General features: G+C 53.3%; 1 protein-coding gene across 2 annotated transcripts; it reads left to right on the top strand.

Annotated features, from left to right (window-relative positions):
• Positions 1–8,730: 8,730 nt before the first annotated feature.
• LOC106488023 (serine/threonine-protein kinase PDIK1L-like) lies at positions 8,731–16,694 on the top strand. Of its 2 annotated transcripts, none has more exons than XM_067294870.1 (5): positions 8,731–8,785; positions 9,979–10,606; positions 11,657–11,873; positions 13,834–14,086; positions 15,959–16,694. In XM_067294870.1, exons 2-4 carry the CDS (start codon positions 10,061–10,063, stop codon positions 14,067–14,069), a joined length of 999 nt encoding a protein of 332 aa, XP_067150971.1. In that variant the 5' UTR covers positions 8,731–8,785; positions 9,979–10,060; the 3' UTR covers positions 14,070–14,086; positions 15,959–16,694. The 2 variants fall into 2 exon arrangements, with proteins under 2 accessions (XP_067150971.1, XP_013802301.1); XM_013946847.2 differs by lacking the exon at positions 8,731–8,785 and adding an exon at positions 9,559–9,871.
• The last annotated feature ends 9,124 nt before the right edge of the window (positions 16,695–25,818 follow it).

The raw sequence follows: 25,818 nt of genomic DNA, 5'->3' as shown, positions 1-25,818 counted from the left end.
GAGCTGGGTTGGCTCAACTGGGAGAGATGGCAAAGGGGGGACCTTCAAATATACCCGAAAAGGGATTATCAAGAAGATGGAGCCTGGCTTTGATCAGAGACACCAAGTGAAAGGATGAGAGGTGACAGGCACAAGTTGCCAGAAGAGAAATTCTGACTGGATATAAGGAAAAAATTCTTCTTCAGGAGGTCAGGTACCAGAGAGGCGGTGAACTCTCCATCCTTGGAGAGACTGAAAACCTGACCGGACAGGCCCTGAGTAGCCTCACCTGGTTTGAGGTTCACCCTTTTTTGAGCAGGGGTTAGACCAGAAACCTTCAGAGGTCTCAACCCACCTGCATTTCTCTATGATTTTCTGGTTCTACCCAAAGGGAGGTAGAAGGTAATGGGGGCCCTGAAATGGGCAAGGAGGACTTTTATTAAAAATAATAAGGTGGAGGGTTAGTTCATCTATTTGTAACTTTGTGGCAGGGTCCAGGAAACCTGAAAAGGGGAGGGAGTTAGGCAGATCTTCCAAACCCCGCTGCCCATAGCAATCCCTCCAAGAGTAGCAGGATGTGGCCATCTCCACAGCCTGGTCCAAGAGCTGATACCAGAGGGCTGGAGAGGATGGAGCAGCTTTTGGAGAGCAACGGTAGCTGAGGAGTGTCTTTCGCACACAGCAAGATGATAGAGAGCATCCTCAGCCTGCAGCTTTTCAAAGGAGTTTGTAAGAATAACCACCAGCTCTGACCAGATCAGAAACCCTCCATCTGCATCACTTTGCTTGTGGATGAACCTGACACCTGGAGCACCATGTCTTTTCTCCGGTGTTGGTTTGGGAGACTTTGTCACGTGAACCCTATAAGAAAAATAAAGGTCAGTGACATCTGTTCTTCAGAGATCTCTGAATTTGCCATTCCAGGGAGACTTCTGCCCTCAAAACTCTTAGTGTCAGGATCACAGACCTTCCTCCTGGTTCTCCTGTGCCAGGACATACAGTTGCCTTATCCTAAAAGCCCCTGCTGATCTGCTCTCCTTAGCTCTATTCTGCCACGGGGCACACAGCCATCATCCCATGTACCACGTACCCACCTTGTCATGAGCCCTTGAGGTAGAATGTGGCCCTCACACTGGTTTGTAAATGGCCTGTGATTTTCTCTGATGAGAAGCACCTTCATGTCATAGCAACCTTCAGCACAGCAGTACTCCACAGTCACAATCCCGACATCGATCCCAGGCACCCATGTATATCTGATTGCATTATAACACTTTTAATATGCTCCTCATGAAATAAAATTAGCTCAAGCTATTGCCAACAAGGCAAGAGCGCTGCTGTTCAGCAGGAGTTAGAGCTCTTGGTAGAACTTAGTGGTGGGCACTTTATGGGGCCACAAAGTATTTGTGTCATCTCGTTACAAATTGCAGTTTTATTGAAAGCACAATTGCACTCATTTAGCTGTCGCTCAAACTGCTCTGCAGCTACTTATTAGCACTGGAGCAGGGAGCAATACGACTTTGCTGAAGATCACACATCCTTTCACAGATTGCCTCTTACTGATAAATTAAGCATGTCGATATGAAGTTGGCCTGGCTGGTGCCTTAAAGACATGAATATTTGAATTTCAGGAAGCACCTAAGAAGCCAAAGCACATGCCAAGTGGGCAGACTACCAGATGGATGGAAAGCTAGCTGAAATACCAGCCTCAAAAGGTTGGGATCAGTGGTTTGAAGTCCTGCTCGTGGCCTTCACAAGTGGCCATCAGGAATCAATGTTGGGACCGATACTGTTTAATGTCTTCATCACCAGCTTGGGTGATGGGGCAGCATACAGCCTCAGCAAGTCAGCAGAGGGTATCAAACTGGGGAGAGTTCGATATGCTGGAGGGCAGCACTGCTATCCAGATGGGCCTTGACAGGCTGGAGAAATGGGCTGACAGGAACATCAGGAAGTTGAACACAGGCAAATGCAAAGTCTGGCATCTGGGAAGAATAACCCCATGCAACAGCAGAAGCCAGGGGCTGCTGGGAAGTAGTTTTGCAGAAAAGGACCTGGTGATGGTGGAGGACAAACCAGCAGCGTGCCCTTGCGGTGATGGAAGCCAACCACATATGGGGCTGAACAAGAGCACACTCAGCAGGTCGAGGGAAGTGATTACTCCTCTATATTCAGCATTTATGAAACCACCTCTGGAGTATTATGCCCAGTTTTCAGCTCCCCTGTTCAAGAAGACCAACCAGCTGAGGCAAGACCAGTGGAGACCACAGAGATGGTTGGAGGCTGGAGCACAGGCCATACGAGGAGATGTTGGGGGGCTGAGTTTGCTGCCTGGAGAAGAGATGACAAAGGGGGGGGGGGATTTTATTGCTGTCTCCAACTATCTAAAGAGGTGTAACAGAGAAGACAGACCCAGGCTCTTCCCAGAAGTGCACAGAGACAGGACAAGAGGCAACGGGCGCAAGTGGCAACAAGGGAGATTCCAGTTAGAGAGAGGGAAAAACTCTCCACCATGATGGTAGTCAACCACTGGAACGGTGCCCAGAGAGGTGGGATGAATCTCAGTCCTTGGAGACACTGAGAGCTCCACCAGACCAGAGCCTGAGCGGCTCGATCTACTTTGAGGTTGGCCTGCTTTGAGCAGGGGTTGGACCAGAGACCTCCAACCGTCCCATCCCACCTGCATTACGCCACGATCATAAATGGGGCTCAGTCCACGCATTACCCTCACCTAGGGCACCAAAAAAGGTGCTAAAAAAAGGCTGTGGAGCAGTTCCCACGTGAATCCTCACTGCTCCGCGCTGACTCGGATACTCTTTAGGCTGAAATGTCACATCTTAGTCTATTGTCTTAGAAGCACCACGTGGAGGAGGTGGAGGGGGAGATGGATCCGACACCTTCGACACGCTCTCCCGACGCGTCTGAGAGCTGTGAGCGCAGCCGAGCACACCTCTAAGTCTGGAGGTGCGAAGAGCGGCCCTGCGTCGAGACGTGCCGGCGGAGAGGCCGGCAGCAAAGCCCCGCGGTCGCCTCCTCCTGCCCCTCTTCCGCGCCGAGTGGCTGTGCAAGCGGAAAAGCCAGCTTTCCTGGAGGAAAGCTCTTGAGTTTAGGCAAAGCCACGGAAAAGTTTCCAGGCGGAAAGGGAAAGGGACGGGAAAGTCTTGCTTGGGCAGGGAAAGACGGTCGCACGGGCCGCAGGGCTTGCAGAGCGACGCAGCCGAAACGACGGCCTCGCTACGGGGAGAGCAGCAGCACCCGCGTGGCGAGCGTGGGCACCCTACGTGTGCGTGCACGTACATCCGCGTGCACGGGCTCGAGGACCCAAACGGCGGCTCGGCACCGCATGGAGGAATTGCTGGATGAGGCGCCCCGGCCCGCAAGGCAGGCGATAATAACGATCCCGTTAGCCCGCGGCTCGCTATATTTATGCTCTACATAAAGACAACGTTGCTGAAATGAAGCCACGTCGCTTTAAAAAGACCGAGAGAAACACTCTATTTTTAAATCCCCGGTGCTCTCCCCCCCGTCGCACTGGATGGTGCTCGTTGAGCTGCTCCGTTAAAAGCCCTGCCGGTAATTTTAGAGCACCAGCGCAGCTGTGAAGCCCGCTGCGGTGGGAAGAGGTGGGATGGGCGCCACGGGGGGATGCGATCACAAGTGCCACGAGTTTGCAGGTCCTTGGTGTAGCCTCAGCTCGACGGGCACCCGGACCGTCCACCGTGCCGCCGATAAAACCGGACGCCTGCGCCGAAGGGGGCTGGAAAGGGCTGTCACGGGGCTGGTGCCAGCCCCACCCCCCATCCCAGCGTTCCCACGGCCCGCTCTTCCCTGGGGGAAAAAATCTGTTTCGTTCAGCCCCGTCTCCCGAGCCTGCTGATTGATGGTGCCGGCGCCGGGGATTCGCCGGCGAGAAACCAGATTGAAACCACTGACTCGTCTCCCGCGAGCGGCTCTTTCGCTGATGGGCGAAGCGTTTCCCACTCCGGTTTGATCCTTCCGTCCCCGCACGCTCCCTCTCCCGCCTGCATCCCGGTCGCCGAGTCGCCAGCCCCGGGAACGCTGAGGCGACCGCCGAGGATGGGGACAGCAGCCCGTGCTGCCGTGACGCCTTCGGTTCCCAGCCCTTCGATCGGTGACGTTTGCCGGGCTGCTCCGGAGCCACTTTCCCGGGAGGGGAGGATTATTAGCTATCAGCTTTCGCGGGAGATTGCGATCAGTTGTAGGCACCGCGCGGAAAGGCTGAGATTGAGCAGGACGCCCCGGCTAGTCGATACCAATCAGGCTCTCAAAGAAAGGCCAGGAATAAAGCTTTTCCTGCCAATTACCGTCCTCGCGGAGACAGCGGAAAGAGCCACGGCGGGCTCCAGAGGTGGAAAACCTCCAGGTGCACGATGCAAAACAGCCGGGGCCGTCGCAGCGTCAGGCTGCCGATACCTGCCGGGGCTCAAACCGGACGCGGCAGCACCGCGATGCCCCTCATCGCGAGAGCAGCCGGCTCCGGGCAGCGAGCGATTGGGCTGAAATCGGGGAAAACGGAGCGGCTCGCGGGGACGAGGTGCCCCCGGGCTCTCGCGGGAGCGCGGCACGCGGGATGCCCCGGGGGCAGGCAGGAGGTTGGAGGGATCTCGATGCGGATGCTCCCGGCCACGTCTCTCGCCCCCAGCGAGCTTTTTCCGTAGGCGCAGATGGACAGACAGACCGGCCGTGCCCGGGCAAAGCCGAGACGCTCCTCTCAGCAAGCGTAAATGAGGAAAAGCAGCCCCGTTTCGGCTCTTCCCGAGCCTCCCGCGGTGACGGCGACTCCATTAAGCTCCCGTCTGCCCGGGTGCGACGCTGCTTGGTGCTTCATCAGCCTTTCAATTTGCAAGCCCGGCTCTGCTGAGAAAAGCCTGGCCGCCCGCCGTGGCCGCCAAGCGCCCCCGGCCTCGCACCCAGCTTTGCCCCGGGGTTTAGGATTAGGATTTCGAGGTGCGGAAAAGCCCGTCGGGGAGCGGAGAGCAGCTCCTCAGCCGGCGCGTTTGCACTGCCGGGGCGTGGGAAGGTTTCGCTGCAAACACCCGCGCGATCCCGAAACGCCAGCGTTTAAACTCCCGACGGTGCTCGCATCGGGGAGAAAGCTCGTGAAGTTTAATGAAACCCATTTACAGATCGATAATAATAAAGGGAAAAAGAAACAAGCAAAAAAAAAAAAAAGAAGGCGAAGGGGTTTGGTTACTTGGCAGCCGCGAAATCCTGCCTCCCGCTCGGCAGCCCCCGCCGTCCCGCGGGCTCGCGGCCTCCGCTCGCCCTGCCCTCGCTCCCAGCCGGCACCCACGCGCCCGCACCCGGGGCTGGCGACCCGCTAAGCCACATTGCACCAAAAAATAAAAATAAATAAATAAAAGAAGGAAGCCTATAGTGCTTTCCAAAAGGAAAACTGCTACATCACTGTCTTCTTTGCACATAAAACCTCTGAGTCACCGCAGGAATGTGCAGCGCTTTTTAATAGAGTCCAAACTGTCTTAATGGGCCGAGTGTTTAACAGCTCTCTTTGCAGGGGCTTTGATTTATTCTATTTTTATTTATTTAGACCGCGCTGTTAAAATATTCCCATTCGGACTCGCCCGTGGAAGGATCCCGGGGCCATTGCCATCGATCAGCACTACAAAGAGCGCTTCAAAGCCAGTGGCCTCCGGGATGAACCCAAAAATCATTTTCCCTAATTTCCCTAAATTCCCTGACCCTACGTATTCGCAGGACTGAAGCCCGAGCATCCGCTCTGCCCCAACAGGTTATAGCGGCCGGTGTTGGCTATCACGTGGGTGAGGACGGACGAGCACAGGCTGACTCACTCCATGCCAGTGGCCTGCTTCACGCTCCAATTCATTTTTTTTTTTTAACCCGAACGCAAAAATAGCGTTTTTGGAGCAAAAGGAGGTTTCACGCTACCTTAAAATGAAGGGGAAGGTAGGAAACGCTCACGGATCCCGGATGGGAGAGCACGTGGGGCCACGAGGACGCGGTCTCCCACCCCGGTCCTGCTCTCGGGGATGCTGGGGGGTTTGCACGCGAGGACCGGGAGAAAAGCAGCTCCGAGCGGCCGTGACGGAGGCCTCTCCAGTCCCAGGTGGCTGGAGAGATGAAAAGGGGACAACTTTTGGCAGGGTGAGAAGCAGGGGGGGATCGCGGGCGACGAGCAGCCGGCGGGCCGGGAGCGGCCGGGAGGAGCTGAGCTGTGAACCCCTCGCTGCAGGACACGGCAGCGGCTAGAAGACGATGCGAAAAGACTGGAAATAATAACGGAGCGGGAAAAAAACAACCAAAAAAATCCAGCAAGGGCAATTAAACCCTCCCCACCACCACCTTCTGCCGGAAACGGCTGGGAGAGCGGAGGGGGATGTGGCTGCATCCTCACCGGGTTCCTCTCTCCTCGCCCCAGCTGCCACCACCGGCTCCCTTTGGAGCCAGGATTTGGGGCTGAGCGGCTCTGGCGTGGTCTGACCGTGCTCACATAGCGGTGACGACACCGCTCCGGGCCTGGAGGAGATTGGAAACTCTCCGAGGCAGCGACCATGCTAGAGCAGGGACGCGGCCAGACCTTGCCCGGAGACGGTACCTGCTAAAATTAAAAGAATCGCAGCGTCCAGTGCCTGCTGCGGGGACGGAGCCGGTGCAACGCTCGCCCGAGGAGCAGCCTGCTTTTTTCTGGGTTTCTCTCTCTCTAGGGATCCTTATTTCTTTCCGGCACTTGGTGTCATTCCTCGCTGCTGCAGGTCGGGGCTTGCACTTCGGCCCTTCCGAGGGGAAGCAGCATGCACCAGCTTCAGCGTGGATCGTAAATCAATACCCTTTCTAGCAAATGAGTCCTGCAGCCCGGGCTTTCGCAGAGCAAGCCATCGGTCTTCTCTAAACTGTCCCAGTCCTCGCAACCGGTCCTCATTAACCACGTTTTCACGAAGCTCTTCTCACCCCACCCCTGCCCTGCTGGACGCTCTCCAATTTAGCTGCCTCTTCCCCAAAGCTCGACAGCCGTGTTCAGCCGGGCCCGGACCGAGAGGACCACGAGAAACCATCCCCCCTCTCCTCCGCCGTCTCGGGAAGATTTCGGAGACGGGATTTCGGGGGAGGTTTGGCCGGGCTTTCCCTCCTCCCTCTGGCTCTCTGTAGAGAGAAAAGGCAGCTCGCAGAAGAGCCGCGACCCCGATATTCCACTTTTCTTCGTTCCCGCGACCGCCCCGTCCTCTGCAACCCGGCCGTTGCCTCGTCTTTAAGAAAGAGCAGAGAAAACATCAGAGACACAGGCCCACGCTTTCATTTTGTGCTCTAAAAAATATCGAGCGGTGCCGAGCGCCGACTGTTATTAATAACGATATCGCTGGTTAATGCAAGGCATCGGGAAAGGCACCCGGCGCCGGGGAATGGCGTCCCTGGATGCCGAAGAGTGGATGTGATGAGTTGGTTGGGCCTCAGGCCACAGAGGCGCAGCATAAGGGAGAGCTCACGAGCAAAGCCAGGCTTTTCCCCGCGGCAGCTAAAAGCCATTGAGGCTCGGCAGCGGCTGAACATATGGTTTTCAGCATGGCCGGTTTGGAGCAGACCCCCAAAATCCTGCTTCTGTCGCGTCCCGTCTGGCGAAATTGGACCATTAAAGAAAAAAAACATAAAAAAACACAAAAAAAGCCCCCCACTCTGTTCTATTAAGTCCTGCAGGTGTTGGGGCTAAATCATCCTTCCCAGCCGCTCTCTCTCCCTCCCTCCCTCCGTCTCTCCCGCGCAGCCGCACGCTGTTTCCTTCCCCCAGCCCTTCCCGGCTGCAACGCACCGGGAATAAGAAAGCAGAAAACGAGCCCGTCAACACCAGCCAGCAGCGGCGAGAAAGGAAAAAAAAAAAAGGAAAACAAAAAAAAGGCGCATTGACGCTGCCTGCAAATGCCTCGAGTTAACAGGGAGACAGGCTGCAAATCCTGCTCGCCGGCGCAGGCCGGAGCGGGAGCCACCCGAGGGGCCCCAAGAGGAGGGTGCCGGTGCCTCCGAGCGGCTCGCCGGCCGCGGGAGGGCTCCCGGCGCCGGTGGCGCTTTGCGATTTGGGCGTCGAGCTAACGTGAGGCTGCTGCCGCTGCCAAACGTGGCCGTGCTGCAGTCGGAAACGGGGGGGGGGGGGGGGGGGTCGCCTCGGCAGCCGGGCTGGCAATGCATCTTTTGGAGGCACCTGAGGCCTGGCGATGTTGGGGACGTCTCCCCCCTTGGGAGAGGGGCCTGGATGTCTGCGGGACACGGGACGGGAGCCGAGCACCGAGACGCCAGTGGGGGTTATTTCCGCTTCGGCTGCCTCTGGGCGGCCAAGGGACTCCTGCCAGGCCTCCGCCTCGCAGGGGGTTTCTGGGCAGGGATCTGAGGTGCCCTTGTGCAAGGGGCTGCCCAGCCCCACCACTGCTCGCCCCATCCCGCCATGCTGGCCACAGCCCCAGCACGCAACGCGTTTTGCTGGCCGCGTGAGGTTTGGCCCTAGCGCGCTCCCGTCGTCCGCCGCAAGGTCTGCTGGGATTTGTAGTTCTATTGCGGAGCGCGTGTGCGCAGAAGCTCCCCGCTCCGGCGGGCAGCGCCGGGGGAGGTGAAGCGTTCGCCGATTGGTCCGGCGGCGGCCGCACCCCCTTCCGTCGCTTGTGATTGGACGAGGCCGCGCCTCCTCGGCTCTGGTTGGCCGGCTGCGGCCAGAGGGCGGTGCCGCGAGGCGGTGGCGGGAATTGCGGCGGTGGGGCCGGGTGCGCGGGCGCCGCGCGTTTGGGGCGGCGGCGATGGGCGGCGGGGGCGCGCGGCGCGGCGCGGCGCGGTGAGGAGAGAGGAGCGGAGCGCGGGCGGCGCCGGCAGCCGGCTCGAGACCGGGAGGGGCTGCGGCTGAGGGGCCGGGAAGGGCTGCGGCGGCGGCGGGGGCGCAGGAGGCCGGGCGGGGGCCCGGGGCGGGGGAGGGCGCTGGGGCTGAGGGGGGGCTGGGGCCTGAGGGAGTGGGGCTTTTGGCGAGGGGCGGAGTGATGAGGGGAGGGGCGGGGCTGAGGGGGAGGAAGGAGTGGCTTTGGGGCTGGAGGGGGCGGGGCTGAGGCAGAGAAGGGGCGGGGCGGGTTGAGGGGGATGGGTTTAGGGGCGGGGTTTAGGCCGAAGGGGGCGGGGCTGATGCAGGGAGGGGCGTGGGCTGGCTTGAGGGGCGGGGCTTTGACAGGACAGGTTGAGTTGAGGGGGCGGGGCCGCTGCAGGGAAGGGGTGGGGCTTGGTTGGGGGCGGGGCTTGGTTGGGGGCTATGGGGCAGAGAGGGGAGAGACTGGGAGTCTGGGGCTGGGGAGGAGGTGGGAGCGGGGAGAAGATGGCGGAGTTGGGCGAGGAGTGGAGGGAGCTGGGGGGGAGGTTTGAGGAGGGGCAAGGGCTGGGGGGGGGCAGAGCGTTTTGGGGGTGGAGATAACGGTTCAGCTGAGTGGGGCGAGCTGGGTCACGAGGAGCAGCGGGGTGGGAGTGGGGCGAGTGGAGCCGGCGCTGCGGTGGGAGCTGGATCTGGGGCCACGGGAGGTGACGGAGCCATGAGGGATTAATACAGTTACGCAGGGGAAAAGATCGGGCGCCCAGCGGGCGTTTCTGGCCAACTTGCTTTCTTTAAGCGCTAATTCTGCTGAAGCAAGCTCAGGTGTTACCGAGGGCGTCTCCTCCTCCTTTCCAGCCCGGCTTGCTGAACGCGTCTATGCAGTTGTGTCTTTTTCCCACAAAACTTTGTCTGTTTTGGACAAATCAATGTTCCTTCCCGCGTTGTTGTATCCTACGGCGCAGTCAGCGTTGTACTTGATAACATCTCTCAAAGACGCCTCATATACAGGCTTTCTCAAAATCCGGTTTCAGCCGCCAGCCCTTGTGCAACCGTATCATAAAATGATGGGTATATCATCAAAATTGACGTCTTTCGGAAGTATTTGCAGTCGATAGCTGATAAATTGCCAGGTTGGGGAGGTTTCTTAAACTTTTTTTTATCCCTTTCTCTTCTAGGGTCTTGCTGCAGGTGAAAATCTGATTGTCATGACTTCAAGTGGTTTCCTCTGATTTGCTGCTTGCTGGGCCGGAGCGAGAGATGGCCGCGGAAGCCAAGTACAGCATTGCTCGAGAAGTGGGCCGAGGGAGCTACGGGGTGGTGTATGAGGCCGTCGTTAATCAAACCGGAAAGAAAGTGGCGGTAAAAAGGATGCACTGTAACGTGCCCGAAAACGTAGAATTGGCTTTGCAAGAGTTCTGGGCCCTGCAAAGCATCCAGCGGCAACATGAAAACGTGATCCAGCTGGAGGAGTGCATTCTGCAGAACGGCCGAGTCTTTCAGCCGATTAGCCATCGTTACAGGAAATCAGACAGTCATTTGCTGCTGATTGAGACCTGTCTGAAAGGGCGGAGGTGCATGGATCCCAAATCCGCCTGCTTCCTGTGGTTCGTGATGGAGTTTTGCGACGGCGGAAACATGAACGAATACCTGCTGTCTCGCAGCCCCGACGCCCGGCTGAATAACAGCTTCATGCGGCAGCTGAGCAGCGCTGTGGCTTTCCTGCACAGAAACCAGATCGTGCACAGGGACCTGAAGTCGGACAATATTCTGATCTCTCACAGCTGCGGAAGTCCCGTAGTAAAGGTAGGAGAATAAAACTGCGCGGTGATAAATATGTGATCTAGACGCTTACGCGCTATATGCAGCTGGCTTGTAGTCACCGTGTTCAAAACAGCTGATGCCAGTTAGGGGTTTGTGGTTTTTAGGAGTCTTGGAAGGAAAGCGGTCATGACGGTGTGTTTAGGCAACATCCTTCACCCGCTGCTCACCCTACTGAGAACAGCAGTTCAGGATTGTCCAACTCCTGCCGGATAATCAGAGAGATCACGATCAATCAAAGATTAAGCAATAGCCTCTGTTCCCTTAAACTCTGAGAACACGCTGTCCTGTTCCACCTGCTAACGCTTCCGATATTGCTGCCTCAAGCACGTATCGATGTGCAGGGGAGGTGGGGAATGTCGTCCTGCTTGATGCGGGTCGGTGCCCTGGCTGAAGTGAAGACCGGCTAACCGCGTTTCTTGTAGCACCGGCCTGAAAATCTGTCGCAGTTCTGTGAAAAGCAGCTTTAAAGCTGGGAGTCGGTTTGCTCCTGAACTTTCAATCCTGAGAGTTCCAGGCGTTAGACGTAAAACAGTAGGTCTGTGCGTTGCAGATAATTCATGTCTTGACCATTCAGCTCAATAACGATATTTGTACTTCGACCTGTAGAGCAGTCAAGGGACACTTAAATCAATGTCATCTTAATCACTATGGATAAGAATGGTAATGCAAGAGGTTCAGTGCACTCACCGCGGAGCAGTAAGAGCCACTTCTTCCATCTCCGATACCTTAGATGTTGTTTAAGGTATGTGTACGCCCAATTAGATTTAATCAGACTGAACTTTACGGAAGGATAACGATCACGTATCTGTTTTGTGCATCCTAGGAAGGAGAACAAACAACAGGAAAAGAATGGGGAATGGAGAGTTAACAGGAAATCTAAGCTCTTTCTTTCCCCAGGGTTGACACCTCCCAGCTGTTAATGCAACGGTATGGTGAACTTCCGAGAGGAATTCACTGAGCCCATCTGTAAACTTGCTTGGGAACTTGGTGTTCGCAACTAACTGGTTTTGCTTCTCTTCTCGTGTGTTACAGGTAGCGGATTTTGGCCTCAGCAAGGTGTGTCAGGGGAAAGGGAATGTGAACCAGCATCGCTTCTCCTCGGCATGTGGGTCAAACTTCTACATGGCTCCAGAAGTGTGGGAAGGTCACTATACAGCGAAGGCGGATATATTTGCCCTCGGGATCATTTTCTGGGCTATGGTCGAGAGGATCACCTTTCGAGACGGGGACACTGAGAAGGAATTGCTTGGTGAGGATGAGAGCTGTCCTGTTGTCTGTGGATGTTCTTCTGCATCTGAAAGGTCTTCTCTCAGGCATAGTTGCAAATTCTTGGCCTATTATTGGATGTGGCTTTTTCCAGGAATTTGCACGCACCTTGCTTTTTCCTCTCCAAATTTTTTTCAGAGAACTACAAAGCAATCTCTCTTTCCTTCGGCACATGCTCCTCCTAATTTGGTTGCTTTTCATGCAGGGTTTCCAGGCCTTCAGGCCATATCAGTAAGTCGGAGGGAACACTTCTTATATTTATAAATGATTATTTTGTTTGGAAGGTTCTGCCCGTTTTCTCAAAATATTTTTGTAGGCTTTAAAGGTTGAGAAAAGATCGCTTCTAGCTTCTCTTCTGTCAGGCCTTCCTTACCCCTAGGAATGCTCTTCAAAAATGGGATTGGCTCTTATTGGCGCTAAAGAGTTGTAAGTAAGAGAAAGAGAGCTGTTGGCGAGGCATCTGTTGAACAGCTGTGATCTTCCATGAAGATTTAGCATCTTTTTATCTGTATCCTACTGTAATGCTCTTAATGCTTCCCTTAAAACCAAAACCTGTCCAGCCTGGAGTTGGGCTGATGCGTTAGTTTGTATCTTTACCTTGGCATAGCCAAGGGACGGGATCACTCAAAGCATTGAAAGGATCTTCCAAGGAGCCAAATCCTAAACTTGGAAAGGATGTTTAGGTAAGCTTCCCTGCCATCTGGCTGAGTTTCCTCCCAGCTTAGAGACACGAGATCTCACAGGGATGACTCGTCTAACAGCCTGCTCTCTCTTCCTCCTCCTCCTCCTCCTTCCCCCAAATCCCCCACATCTATGAACGCTTGAAATACTTCGTGCTAAATGATTGCAGAAACGTATATTGCAGTGGAAAATCCATCCCGAGAGAAGCGAATGCCGGTTGTGCGTATTAGCATAATAATTGAAGACATCTACCCAGACTCTGAGATCATAATGTACCTGTCTGTCTTTCTTTTAAATGTTCAAATTCTTAGCTTAAAAGGAACTGCTACACAGCAACGTTGGGAAGCTGTTACACTGTCCTTTGAAATTTTCTCGTTTTCAAGTAGGTTCCGTTTTAGTTCTGTTATTTATTTCTCCTTAAAATGCCAAACATTGATAAATGTTTTAGTCCCTGCCTACAAAAACAAGCAAATGGCTGCAGCTGAGACGAAAGCACGAACAGATTTCATTAAAATAGCTGCCCGCCAACTTGAGATAAGGAGTTTGCATGGCCAACCTTTTCCCTACGCGGGTAGGTCGCTGCCTTTGAAACATTTATTCTTCGCTTGGTGCAGGGGCAGAACAGCTTGAGCGAGCAAAGCCGTTCTTACTGTCTGTTTTGGAAGCCAGTTAATCATTTTCAACAACCGGTGAAATTATTTAGATTACCAGGAGCAAATTTACATTTTTCCCTGCCTTCATCTCGCTGAGGAGAAGTTGGCTACGGGTAAATGGCATATGCTGCCGTTTTAATTGAAAATTGTTTGGCTAACTGAGCAAACAAGTCTGGCGTTTTAACTCTTTCCCGTCACCTGAACCAAGCCCGATCTGAATCGCTCCCTCCCTTTGCTAGAGCTTCCGCGTGTGCTATATTAGGGTCAAACAGAATAAAATGGAGGAAGCTCATTTCGGAAGACTCTTTTCCTTGCGGATGGTCCATGTAAGTACTTGACAACCACGCCGCACTCCAGCTTGCTCCCGCTGTCCCACGCACGGTTACGCAGCCAGCCTCATGTAACGTCTTCGTTACTACTCAAAAGTAAGCCTCTGCTGACCAAAAAAACCTACCACAACATTTGACTTAGCAGCCACCCCTTAATAAGTGATCTGTCCAGGAATCTTTCAAAAGCGTTGCTTCCCAGATTGCTTATCCGTATTTCGGCCGTGTTTCATGTAGACTTGTCTCTGCTTGTATAACCTGACTCTTTCCAATCTGCGCTCAGGAACTTACATCTGCCAAGGGAAGGAGCTTATTCCCCTCGGAGAAGCGCTGCTGGAGAATCCCAACCTGAAGCTACAAATTCCTCTGAAGAACAAGAAGTCCATGCCGGATGATCTCTGCAAGCTCCTGCGCGATATGTTAGCTTTTAACCCAAAGGAAAGATTGGATGCCTTCCAGCTGGAAGTCCGGATCAGGCAAATCTCCTACGGCAAAAAGCGTCAACGCTCCGTCTCGTAGGAACAAAGGACGTTCAGGTTAGTGTCTCTGCCGGGCTTTTCTCTATTTAATGTGAGATTTTGGGGGCGATTTTGGGGGGGAATGTTACTGGCCCATTGGCCAAAGTCCTGTAAATCAAATGTAACCTGTAGCAGTTCTGAAAATTCAGTGACGGAAAGATGCAGTAAAACTAGAAGGTAACACCTGGATAAATGCCTGGGAAAAGGAACTGGACTGAAGTACCTCTAAAAAAGAATCGTTTTCCTCCTTAATGCCCGTTTGTTCAGGGAATCTGCCGTTCTGGGCCTTGACCTGTCTGCGTCTCGGCCAACCCGTCCTTTTACCCTAAATCTCATCTCTTTCCATAAATGAGGGCAAACTTTGGCCATCGCTCTGGTGTTTGCCCATGCTTGTGTTTGTTGCTTTTGCGAGATAATATGTTTGCTTTTTGCAATATTTATAGAGATCGGTTGTACCCTTAGCGGCACTGCTCTTGGCAGACCAACGCCGTCCAAGGCTGGTTGGCTCCATCAAGGCTCGTTCCTCGTTCTCCTCCCTGTACAAATCATTTCTGCATTTACTCTAGATGAGTCTCTTCAGGTCGTTGTAAAACACAAGCATTTACTATCTAGCCTGGAAATATTCCTCCTGATTTATTCCAGGATCACATCGCTTTTCTTTCGTATCTATATCACTTAATCCTTTGCAATCTTATAATTGTTTTGTATCCCGGAGCCTTTTTTTGCTTGAGTTGTTTCAAATCAATAACGTTCGGGGTTACAGCAGAAAATTTGTTCATAAATGCACGACTTTGTTTTCTGTTACTGAATTTCATCCCCTGTTGCAAGAAACAGTGAATGATCCTGAGTATTTTTTCATCCCTTTTTTTTTTTTCTTAATAATCATAATACCTCTAGCTTTGTATCATCAGCGCACTTCTAGTAATCGTGCCAAGGACGTTAATGAAAATATTAAGTAAACAAGCCTGTCTCCAGTGCCAGTCTTGATAAATTCCACTCTAGCCTTTTCATTTCCAAATTATCCGTTTCACTTTTCCCTGGGGCCAGGTTAACCGCCTTACGTTCTCCTTTCTACTAATCCTCGTCTCCTCCTACTCGTGGAATGTTTTCCCACGTGCTCCTGCGTCATACGCTTTCCTGAAATCTCGGCAGACAGGAGCAACGCTTCTTTTTAGCTAGAATAATCTGTTTTGGCACTAAAAACTCGTCCATCGGTCGGGTGCGATCCACGGCTTTGAGGGCCTCCACCGGGAAGCGGCTCGTGCTCTGCGCGGACGCAGCAGGGGCTGGTGGCACAGCTCCTCCGCGCCGCCAGGAACTCGTCTCAAACTACCGGGCCTGACGTTAAAACCAACCTGCCTTTCCAAAACGGGGTTGTCTCTGCGAATTCCCCGACGTTTCGGTCCAGAAAACAGACCTCTCTCATACCCTGCTGTTCTAATCCGAAATCGTGAGCGGGACAAAAGCTGGATGGGGTTTCCCACGAAGCGAAATGTAGGAGCGTCAGAGGAAATTATCCGGTAGTAAGTCTCTTAAGGGAGGACGTACTTTTTCCCTGTAAGGCTTTATTATTTGGGGGCAATGAAGTCTACAGCGTAGAGTAGCCAAATTATAAATCTCTTCAAAGAGGCTTGAATAACATCTAAATGAGTTGGGTTTTTTTTCCATGCATTTAAAGATGAGGATATAGGTATAACCTCTGATTCGGGAAGTCCTGAAGCTGGAGACTGCTAGGAACTGGGTTTTTTCCTGCCTGCCCTGGACGCTTCCCTAACCATACGCTGCTAATAATTCTGCAGCAGCGTACTGGGTTAGGCTACCTTCGGTCTGGGCCGGTTCTCTTCCTGAGAAGCGCTTTATTTTGCATTTTTGGGCATGTCTCCTTTGCAGGTATTGTGTTCTGCTGTGGTCTGGATACCTTGGAGATGGCCAACAACTTTTTGAATCCCTTCGGGACGAGCGGATTGATCAGAAGAGACGGACTTGGGAGTCTTGCCTGCTTCCAGCTTTCCCAGATGGTTGTATTTAAATGGACATTAACTTATTTATTTGTACAGTAATTTTAAGAGGAGAACTACAAGAATTTATTTTTATGGAAAACTTCCGTGTTTTTAATGTTTGCGTTGTTTTATGCAGCGAGTAGCACAGGTGAAAAACGTGGCTGAAACGACCTCGACTGCCAGGCCGGCGCGGTCACAGAGGAGTTTCTAAACTTGCTTTCTTTTAAGTAACCCTTAGGCGTCCTTTTTCTGACGCTTTGTGACTGCCCTTTCGAGGGACTGCAAAGAAATACGCCGAAACTGTCTGGGGACCGGCTTCTCCGACCCGCTGGGTGTCGGCTTGGCTTTTCAGCCCTGGCTTTTCCCTGGTAATGCCGTGTCGCTTGTCCTTGGCACAGAAGATAGAAGTTGTCTTTACAAGATTTTAATTAGAGCTCTTTTTTTTGGGGTATAATTCTCCGCTCGGCGGTGCTTGGCCGCGTAACTGAGCGCTGTCTGCCGAGTGAGCTGGCGAAGCGTTCGGCGTCTCTTCTGAAAAGTTTTAGCAGAAACAAAAATGTATTTTCTTCGCAGTAGCTTTTGAATATTCTTGCTTAGATTAACTAAAATGCTTTCTTAAAATAAATACAAAGAATGTTAAAGATGCCAACTCTTGATTAGAACGTATGCGTCACTAACACTTAAAGTAGTTTAAGGAATCATGCTTCCTGCTGTGTTAGCGGCTTGTGCCAGCTGCTCTCGTAAGGGAGACGCAAAGGACCGAGCTGGAATCGTGGCAGGTAAACGGGGGGTCTCGTCTGCACCCTGCTTGAAAGATATTGTCATGTAGCCGTAGACTCATGCTGATCTCCGCTTTTCTGGAAAAGCGGGAGGCTCCTGGAGGATTTCTCCTGCGCTCTTGTCTTGTGCAGAGGTGCAATAGTGCCCTTCAGGGAGGGTTTCCTTTGGTAGGGAAGGAATAAATTGCCCAACGAAAGGTAACCCAGGGAGCCCCCTCGCGTTACCTGCGTGGACCTCGGCTTGCAGAAATACGGAAAGCTTTTTCCTTTTCCTTTTTTTCTCCTGTTCTCTCTACTAAAATTGTGACTGCAGTATAGAAGACCCTGTGTATTTTAAGCAGTGTGTCATAAGCTGAATTCATGGAAGGGATCTTTGTTACTGCAGTGTCTTTATCCATAGGCTCCACCGGCTTTCCCGGGGAAAGGGGAACACGCTCACCTGCCCCCCCAGGCTGTAAAATACGGCATTTAGTTAGGCACGAACAAACCGATATATTAATTGGGCTCTCTCCCCATAACAGTCAGGTAACGAATGGGCTGTCCAATATGAGCAGTTCCCGTCGAGAACAGTTGCAGGAACTTATGGAAAATAAGTTAATTCAAGCCATTAAATTTGATTATTTTTTTTAATTCAGGGACTCTCTAGTCTGACAGCGCTAGCGCGTATGAAGCATGCGTCGTTCGGAAAGGTACGATCGCTTTGGAGCTTGTTCAGCTCTTGACACCTCTGTGCGGCTGGATACGAGCCCAAAACGGGGGTCTGAATCTTCCGTTATTAACAGCCGTTGCCGACCCTGTTTTGGGGGGCGCTTTTGTCTCGCAACGACGCGGAGACGGGTCTGGCTCTGTCTGCGGCTCTGCATCTGCCGTGCGGCTCCGTCGTGGCTCACTCTCGTCGTGTTGCCTTCGTTTCAACTCATCTTTAACTTCGGGAAAGTCACAGCTTGTGACCGAGCGCTGGGTTTCCCTTTACGCAGCTTTCGGTTCACGGATATTGTTCTGCTTTGTTCCTTCATCCTTCTCTTTCTCATCCAGCAGCCCCTGAAACGACCGTCTGCTCCTCCGCCAGCTGCTCTTAGCGTAGGCGAACGCCGCTAGTTCTGTGGGACTGGTTTTAGTTGAGAGCAGGTCGGTTTTGGGGGGAATACAGGTAGGTTTGCACATACTTGCAACACGTATTAGAAATTTGTGGGGCCCAAGACGGGTTGTTCACTCAGATTCTCTTGTTTTGCCATGCTGGACGAGTAGCCTCGCAGCTGCTGGGTATTTTTAGCTGGTCTGTGCATATGCTTTAATCACTTGAAACTCTGTATATTATAAATTAATAAAATGCTGTGTTTTTTTTTTTTTTTTTTAACTAACACATTAAAAAGTGCAATAACACTTTCCATCTCTTGAAGGAAGAAAAAAACCCCCCAAGTCTCACATGTGCTTCTAGGTACCACAATTGGGTAAGTAAGTCTGACTCTAATACCCCGTGGATTGGAGAGGACCATGGGCAATGCCACCTTCTAATTTAGTTACTGTATCTTAGGGCAGGGGGGAGAAGCCTGGAGCTTTTCTCTGAAACCATAAGCTCAATATTCAGAAGTGACGTCAAAGATAAATATAATGCCTATAATTAGGAAAGGAACCGAATGAAATGGAAGTGTGGATGAAGCCATGGTCTTCTCCCCTTTTAAAAATGGCATGTGGCTCCTTAGAAATAACACAGCTGTGCTAAAAAGGGTAGAGAAAAGTTTGACAAAAAGCCCTGCAATTTGGGAATGGGGGGGACAAGGAGGAGAGGATAGAAGTTTGTTAAATTAGTTGTTACGATAGGAAATGAATGTTCCCTACACGTGCGGGGGGGCCAGGCACCACGGGGCCTTCACGCAACGCATAACCCAATCACTCGAGCCGCTGGTGGTGACAGAAGTACAAGAGGACTCAACAAACTGGACAGAGTTGTGGAAGGTAAATCTAGTGGTGGCTGTTAAAGGTTGGTTTAGAGCTTTGGTGCCCGAAGAGCGGTACGTGCCGAGGAGAGGGGCTTACGCGCCTCTTCGAACGCGTGGCGGAGGAGGCCAGCACTGGGAGCGGCGCTGCTGGGCCAGGGGGCTCTGCGGGGAGCAAGGAGGTGCTGCTCCGTTTTAACCTGTGGTCATAACCTCTCTCCAGCAACAGACAAGGAAGGAGAGGACTAGCCACGGCGTAGGAGCCGGCTTTGGAGTTCAAATTAACAGCGGCGTGTGTGTGAAATTTTGCTCTTCTACTGTGAGTGGGGAAAATGTGCAAGTTTGTTCTTCGTTTTTCTTCTCTCCCCTCCAAGGAGCCGTAGGTGCATGAGGGAGCAGCGTGTTAGAAAAGCCCCTCCAAAAGCCCGAGTTGTCCACAGAGGCAGGGGGGGCAGATAGATAGATTGATCACTTCGGCTACGGATGCTTCAGTGGCATTGGGGGGGGGTTTGCACGGGACAAACAATGTTGCTCATAGCAATGCAAGCAGCATTTCTCAAGGGAAGAATTAAACGCTACCCTCCCAGTCAGGATCGACTCATTCAACATTAGTCTAATTTTCTCTAAAACGCAGCATTGCAGCCAAATCATTCCTTAGCAAAAGCTTACATTCGTCTCAAATTCCACCACATCCCACCAGCCAGCAGCAGCCGAGGGCTTTTTCCTAGGGATCTTAAATGCAGCCGAGTAGCTGCTGGTAGCTACTTGCTTTTTTTTTTTTTTTTTCCTTTTTAATAAATTCACAGGCCTGTTTATCACAAAGATTAATGAAGCTCTCCGGCTGCCTGTCACTGAGCAGTTATCTACAGGCACCAAACATGCAGATGGGCGGCTGGAGGTATCCATCACGGGAAGGGGGACGCGAGCAGGTTGGATTCAGTGTCTCATCACAGCCGGGGGGGGGGGGGGGTCAAGGCGGGATAACGAAAGCCGCTTTGCCCCCCTCTTTCGGAAGCTGGGCGAGGAGGAGGACACGGCCCCGACCCGTCTGCAGCAGCTGCTGCTGGAGGGGATTGCACGGAGCATCGCTGCGCGCGTGGTCCCACCTAGGAGCACTTCTTCTGCCAAGGGTGCAGAGGAGCAATTGCATTTCCTCAGGCCAGAGTGGTGGGACAGGCGGCATTAAGGCAGCGAAGCCGGCGTCAGGCACAGGCCGACCAACTCTAGAAAAATACTTCAGCCGCTTGCAAAAATGAAGAAAATGGGAAACTCACTGTGGGTGTGCATGGCCTGATGCTGGAGCGCAGCCGCTCCTGCTTGTTCAGACGGCAGCCAGAGGGAAAGACTATTTCATAAGGAAAAAACCTGGCAGACATGGCAATACTTAGCCAGTTGTGCCTTTAGCGCTGGCTGTTCCTCCTTGCTCATCCTATGCGTCGACTAAATGTCTCCTTTGCGCCATTCAGTAGCTGCTGCCTTTCCCCAGCAAAGGCGGCTCTTCCGCAAGCGCGGCTGCTCCGGGCGCTGTGTTTGCAGTTCGTTTGCAAAGCCAGAGCCGGGTCCAGCCACGTGCCCCAGCTGCTGTAACACGGAGCAGCTGGAGGGTGAGGCCGGGAGAAGGCAATGAGCTCGAACGGCGCCGACTGTCGGCCCCTTGCTCCTGCGAGAGCCTTCGCACGCTCCTCATCGAGGCCGCTGAGGCTTTTCGAAGGCGGGAGCAGCGCTTGGCTCCCCTTTAAGCTCACTTTGCTGCCTTTACTCGCCACGAGCTGCAGGGTCAGAGACTCGCTGCCGCCGGGAAGCCACCCCTGAGCCCCTGCTGCAGTGGCACAAAGGCTGCGAGCACGGACGGAAACGGCCCCCGAGCCTGCGCACGGGGCTCAGCCCTACGGCGACGGTCAGATCCCAGCCACCCCCAGCGGGCGCAGTTCCCACCCCGAGCACCCAGGGAGTGGGTGGGTTTTTTTTTCCCAAGTGGACCAAAAATAAAGCCCCCAAAACCCCAATCGGGTGAACAACGTGCACTGTGCTAATCTCAGCGGTTTCAAAGGCGGAAGGGCCTCTTGAATATAAAATGGGCAAAAAACGGGGGGGGGGGGGCATGGTCCCCACCTGGGCACGTCGCATCTATAAGGAAAAGGCCTATAAATAGACTCCAGAGAAATATTGAATGTGGCAGAGCTGCTTTTTGGGGCAGAAAGAGCAAAAACCGCGCTGACGAAATCGCAGCATTAGTGCTGCCCCGAGCAGGTCGGTACTCGCCGAGCTGCACTCGAGCTCCCCGCTGCCGGGAGGCGGAAAAGGATCATCTCCCCCCCCGAAAGTTAGAAGGGGAGAAACGCGAGGGGCTGAAATTAATGCAGAAATGGTCATGACTCACCTTTTTCTTAATTAAAAAAAAAAAAAAAAAGAAAAAAATTATTCCCGGAGGATCTCGCCCCGGGCCAGCCCCTTGCCCCGAAGGAGGTGTTGATCTCCTCCTTCGGCGGGTCCCGGTGTGGGCTCAAAATACCTTGATTTTTTTTTTGGCCATCGATGGCCCCTCGGCTGCTCTTGGGCTTGAAAGCATCAGCCTCGCAAAGCCAAAAATACTGTGAAATTGCACATTGGAAAAATAATGAGGGAAAAGGGTCACATTCGATACATTTCCCGGCAGGGATCACCAACGAGGTCAACTGCGAAGGGCCGGGGCAGCAAGGGGAAGGCGCACAGAGCGCTCCTGGACACGGATGGGTTCGAGCCCTGAGCGTTGTGGTTTGGGCACAGAGCACCGCCTTTCGCTAGCCATGACTTAATTCAGCTTATCAGGGCGCACTTAGTAATGTTACAGTTCATAATCAAAATCTTACAACACTGTTTTCCAGAAAAGGCTCGAAAAGGGCTTTTCTTTTTTTAATAGCGACATAAATCCTCGCAAGGCTCCAAACGGTAAAATCTTTGGCAAAGCAGGTCTCAGAGCTCCTGGGCCTTATAAAACCCACCCGAGCAGCAGGCAGGACGCCGCAAAGTGCAAATTACGGGGCTCAAACATCCGCGCTCAGCCGAAATGCGTGAAATTCCCCGTGAGGCGGCTGCTGCGCCGGGGAGGAGCACGAACGCAGCAAAGAGCTGCTTTATTCCCACTTTATTCCCATAATTTCCCGTGACCAAGGAAGCAGCGCTCCAAACACTGCTGGCATCGGATTTCCAGGCCGGGTGTCATGAGTCCGGGGCGCTCGGAGGTTTGGGAGAGCCGGAGAGCGGAGCTGCAGCTGGACTCAGCTCTGCAGCACGGCCGTGGGGGCGGGCGACGGATCTCCAAGGGTTTTTTTTTTCCCCTTGGATTTGAGCTTTTAGGTGCAAGCGTGGGCACAGCCGAGCCCTTCCCAGGACACGGCGCCCCGTGCCAGCGGTGACGCATGCAGGGAACGTGCTGCCGAGGAGCAACCTGTCCCGGCCGGAAGCCAGGGCTCGTAAAGAAGTGAGTACAAACCTGTGAGTCCTTTGGCTGCGCTGATAGCAAACGGTCAAATTGATATATCACACTTCAAACTAAAGCCGAGCCTGTGCGGACAAGCCCAGAAAGAGGGTTTGGCGGAAGCGGAGCTGCTGCAGCACGAAAGCGCCGCAGGAAAAATACAACACACGACTGGGAAACTAAAAATACGACACAAAATGTGGTTTATTTCGTGATAAAGCTCCTAGAAAACTCAGAAAGCATCAGCCTTAAAAAAATAAACACGTCAGGGAGTTTCTGGACTTGCCCGAGGGCCAACTTTTGGGGGGGGGGGGCAGCGGCGAGCTCTCCCGGCCACCGTCTGCAAGCCCAGGCTGTCGGAGCGGGCGAGCGTCACCGCGACGTAATTAAGGGCCATAGAACCAGGAAAACCAAATTCCGGGGAGAATTGTAAGGATTTGGGACAGAAATCAGATCCCTCATCTCGATGCATCTGTTTTCATGTCTGCTTTTATGGTGCCAAAAATCCTAAAGCTCCCCCCTGAACTGCGTCTTGGAGGATGAAAAACAATCCCAAATGGTTTAAAAAAAAAAAAAAAAAAAAAATCGAGAAGCAACAGCATCCCTCCCCTGCGCAGGGCGGGCGGCGCGGAGGCACCCGGGCGGCCTTCCTCGCCGCACGGCTCCTCCTCCCAGGGCCACCGCCAAAGGTCACGGCTATCGGGGAATTGCCGATGACGGGGAAAAGGCAAGCATGACAGTCCTCCTCAAGGAGGGCACGGAGGAGGGTCTGGGGAACCTCGCTGCAGTCCCTGGGCCAGTTCGGGACCAAGTCCTCCTCAAGGCCGCTTCCAGCCGCACGAAGGAAAGGGGGGAACGGGGATCAGCCAGCAGGGCTTCTCCAAGGGCAACTTGTGCCTGAGGGACCTGATTGATCCTGGGCTGAGGTGCCTGGCAGCATGGACCAGGGAGAGCAAGGCCATCGGAGGCCCACCAGGATGCTTACGCTGTTGGAGTACCTGATGTGCCAGGAGAGCCTGGGAGACCTGGGCTTGCACAGCCTGGAGAAGAGAAGGCAAAGGGGGATCTTACTGCTACAGCTCCTAACGGGAGGGCGCAGAGGAGCCAGAAGGAGACTTTCCTCAGAGGTGCAAAGTGACAGGCCAGCGGGCCTGGAACACGGTAAGTTCCAGTTAGACATCAGGAAAACCTTTTTCATACAGGTGGTCAAATACTGGAACAGGGACCCAGATGTTGTGGACCCTCCATCCTTGGAGATATTCAAACATCTGCTGTACAGGACCTGGGGCAACCTGAACTAATGGGTCCTGCTTTGAGCAGGGTTGGGCTAGAGACCTCAGAGGTCCCTTCCAACCTTAGGTGTTTTCATACTGCGTGTCCCAACACAGATTCGTTTGAAATCATAATCTCAGATCCTACCACGAGCAAGGTAATGGCTTCCAATCCTCACGGGGTCCTACTGCAGAAGGATCAAATTGCACCTCTTGGGATAAATAGAAGAGAGCCAGGCCAGCGTAAAGATGCACAAAGGAGGAATTTGTTCGTGTTTCAGAACAACCTGCACAATTTTAACACTCAAAGATTAAAAGCCTGATGACAGCGTCATAAAAACAATGGAAATTTTTCACACCCAGCTGTTGAGTAAGGCCCCCCACACTCGGAGCTTTCGGTTCACCTACACACTCAGCCCTGCTTATTAAGATGCATCGGAGCCAGTCCCGGAGAGTCGGCAGGCTTTCGTGGGTAACGCCACGTGGCACGTCCACGAGCTCTCCCGGGGCAGCGGCAGACCTCAGCAGAACTGCTCCTCCCCGAGGAGAAGTATACAGAAAGTGGAAAGGGGGACAGGCCACTTGGGAGGAATATAGGAACGTTGTCAGAGTATGCAGGGATGCGACGAGGAAGGCTAAGGCCCGTTTGGAATTAAATCTGGCTAGAGATGTCAAGGACAGCAAGAAGGGCTTCTTCAAATACATCAGCAGCAAGAGGAAGACTAGGGAAAATGTGAGCCCTTTGCTGAATGGGGTGGGTGCCCTGGTGACGAAGGATGCAGAGAAGGCAGAGTTACTGAATGCCGCCTTTGCTTCAGTCTTTACTGCTCAGGCCAGCCCTCAGGAACCCCAGATCCTGGAGGCAAGAGAGAAAGTCTGGAGAAAGGAAGACTTTCCCTTGGTGGAGGAGGAGTGGGTTAGAGATCATTTAAGCAAACTTGACACCCACAAATCCATGGGCCCTGATGGGATGCACCCACGAGTGCTGAGGGAGCTGGCGGACGTTATTGCACAGCCACTCTCCATCATCTTTGAAAGGTCATGGAGGACAGGAGAGGTGCCCGAGGACTGGAAGAAAGCCAATGTCACCCCAGTCTTCAAAAAGGGCAAGAAGGAGGACCCAGGCAACTACAGGCCAGTCAGCCTCACCTCCATCCCTGGAAAGGTGATGGAGCAGCTCATCCTGGAAGCCATCTCCACGCATGTGGAGGAAAAGAAGGTGATCAGGAGTAGTCAGCATGGCTTCACCAAGGGGAAATCATGCCTAACCAACCTGATAGCCTTCTATGATGGAATGACTGGCTGGGTAGATGAGGGGAGAGCAGTGGATGTTGTCTACCTAGACTTCAGCAAGGCTTTTGACACTGTCTTCTATAACATCCTCATAGACAAGCTCAGGAAGTGTGGGTTAGATGAGTGGACAGTGAGGTGGATTGAGAACTGGCTGAATGGCAGAGCTCAGAGAGTTGTGATCAGCGGCACAGAGTCTAGTTGGAGGCCTGAAGCTAGCAGTGTCCCCCAGGGGTCAGTACTGGGTCCAGTCTTGTTCAACTTCTTCATCAATGACCTGGATGAAGGCACAGAGGGCACCCTCAGCAAGTTTGCTGACGATACAAAACTGGGAGGAGTGGCTGATACCCCAGAGGGCTGCGCTGCCATTCAGAGAGACCTGGACAGGCTGGAGAGGTGGGCAGAGAGGAACCTCATGAAGTTCAACAAAGGGAAGTGCAGGGTCCTGCACCTGGGGAGGAATAACCCCATGCACCAGTACAGGTTGGGGGTTGACCTGCTGGAGAGCAGCTCTGCGGAGAAGGACCTGGGAGTGCTGGTGGACAACAAGGGGACCATGAGGCAGCAATGTGCCCTTGTGGCCAAGAAGGCCAATGGTATCCTGGGGTGCATCAGGAAGAGTGTTGCCAGCAGGTCAAGGGAGGTGATTCTCCCCCTCTGCTCAGCCCTGGTGAGGTCACATCTAGAGTACTGCATCCAGTTCTGGGCTCCCCAGTACAAGAGGGATGTGGCACTACTGGAGCAAGTCCAGCGAAGGGCCACAAAGATGATTAGGGGACTGGAGCATCTCTCTTATGAGGAAAGGCTGAGAGAGCTGGGCCTGTTTAGCTTGGAGAACAGAAGGCTGAGAGGAGATCTTATCAACGTGTACAAGTATCTGAAGGGAGGGTGTCGAGAGGATGGGACCAGACTCTTTTCAGTGGTGCCGAGCGACAGGACGTGAGGCAACTGGCACAAACTGAAACACAGACGCTTCCATCTGAACATGAGGAAAAACTTTTTCACTGTGAGGGTGA

The sequence above is a fragment of the Apteryx mantelli genome, chromosome 3 (genome assembly GCF_036417845.1).
Source record: "Apteryx mantelli isolate bAptMan1 chromosome 3, bAptMan1.hap1, whole genome shotgun sequence".
In the NCBI taxonomy this organism is placed as follows: domain Eukaryota; kingdom Metazoa; phylum Chordata; class Aves; order Apterygiformes; family Apterygidae; genus Apteryx; species Apteryx mantelli.
This window is presented reverse-complemented; position numbering and strand designations above follow the sequence as displayed.

Bases quoted from the DNA above. Each gene is read 5' to 3' on its own strand.
- LOC106488023 (XM_067294870.1), top strand. From the start codon at position 10,061: ATGGCCGCGGAAGCCAAGTACAGCATTGCTCGAGAAGTGGGCCGAGGG. The intron at 10,607-11,656 runs GTAGGAGAATAA...CGTGTGTTACAG, and splicing joins GCGGAAGTCCCGTAGTAAAG to GTAGCGGATTTTGGCCTCAG. The intron at 11,874-13,833 runs GTGAGGATGAGA...ATCTGCGCTCAG, and splicing joins CACTGAGAAGGAATTGCTTG to GAACTTACATCTGCCAAGGG.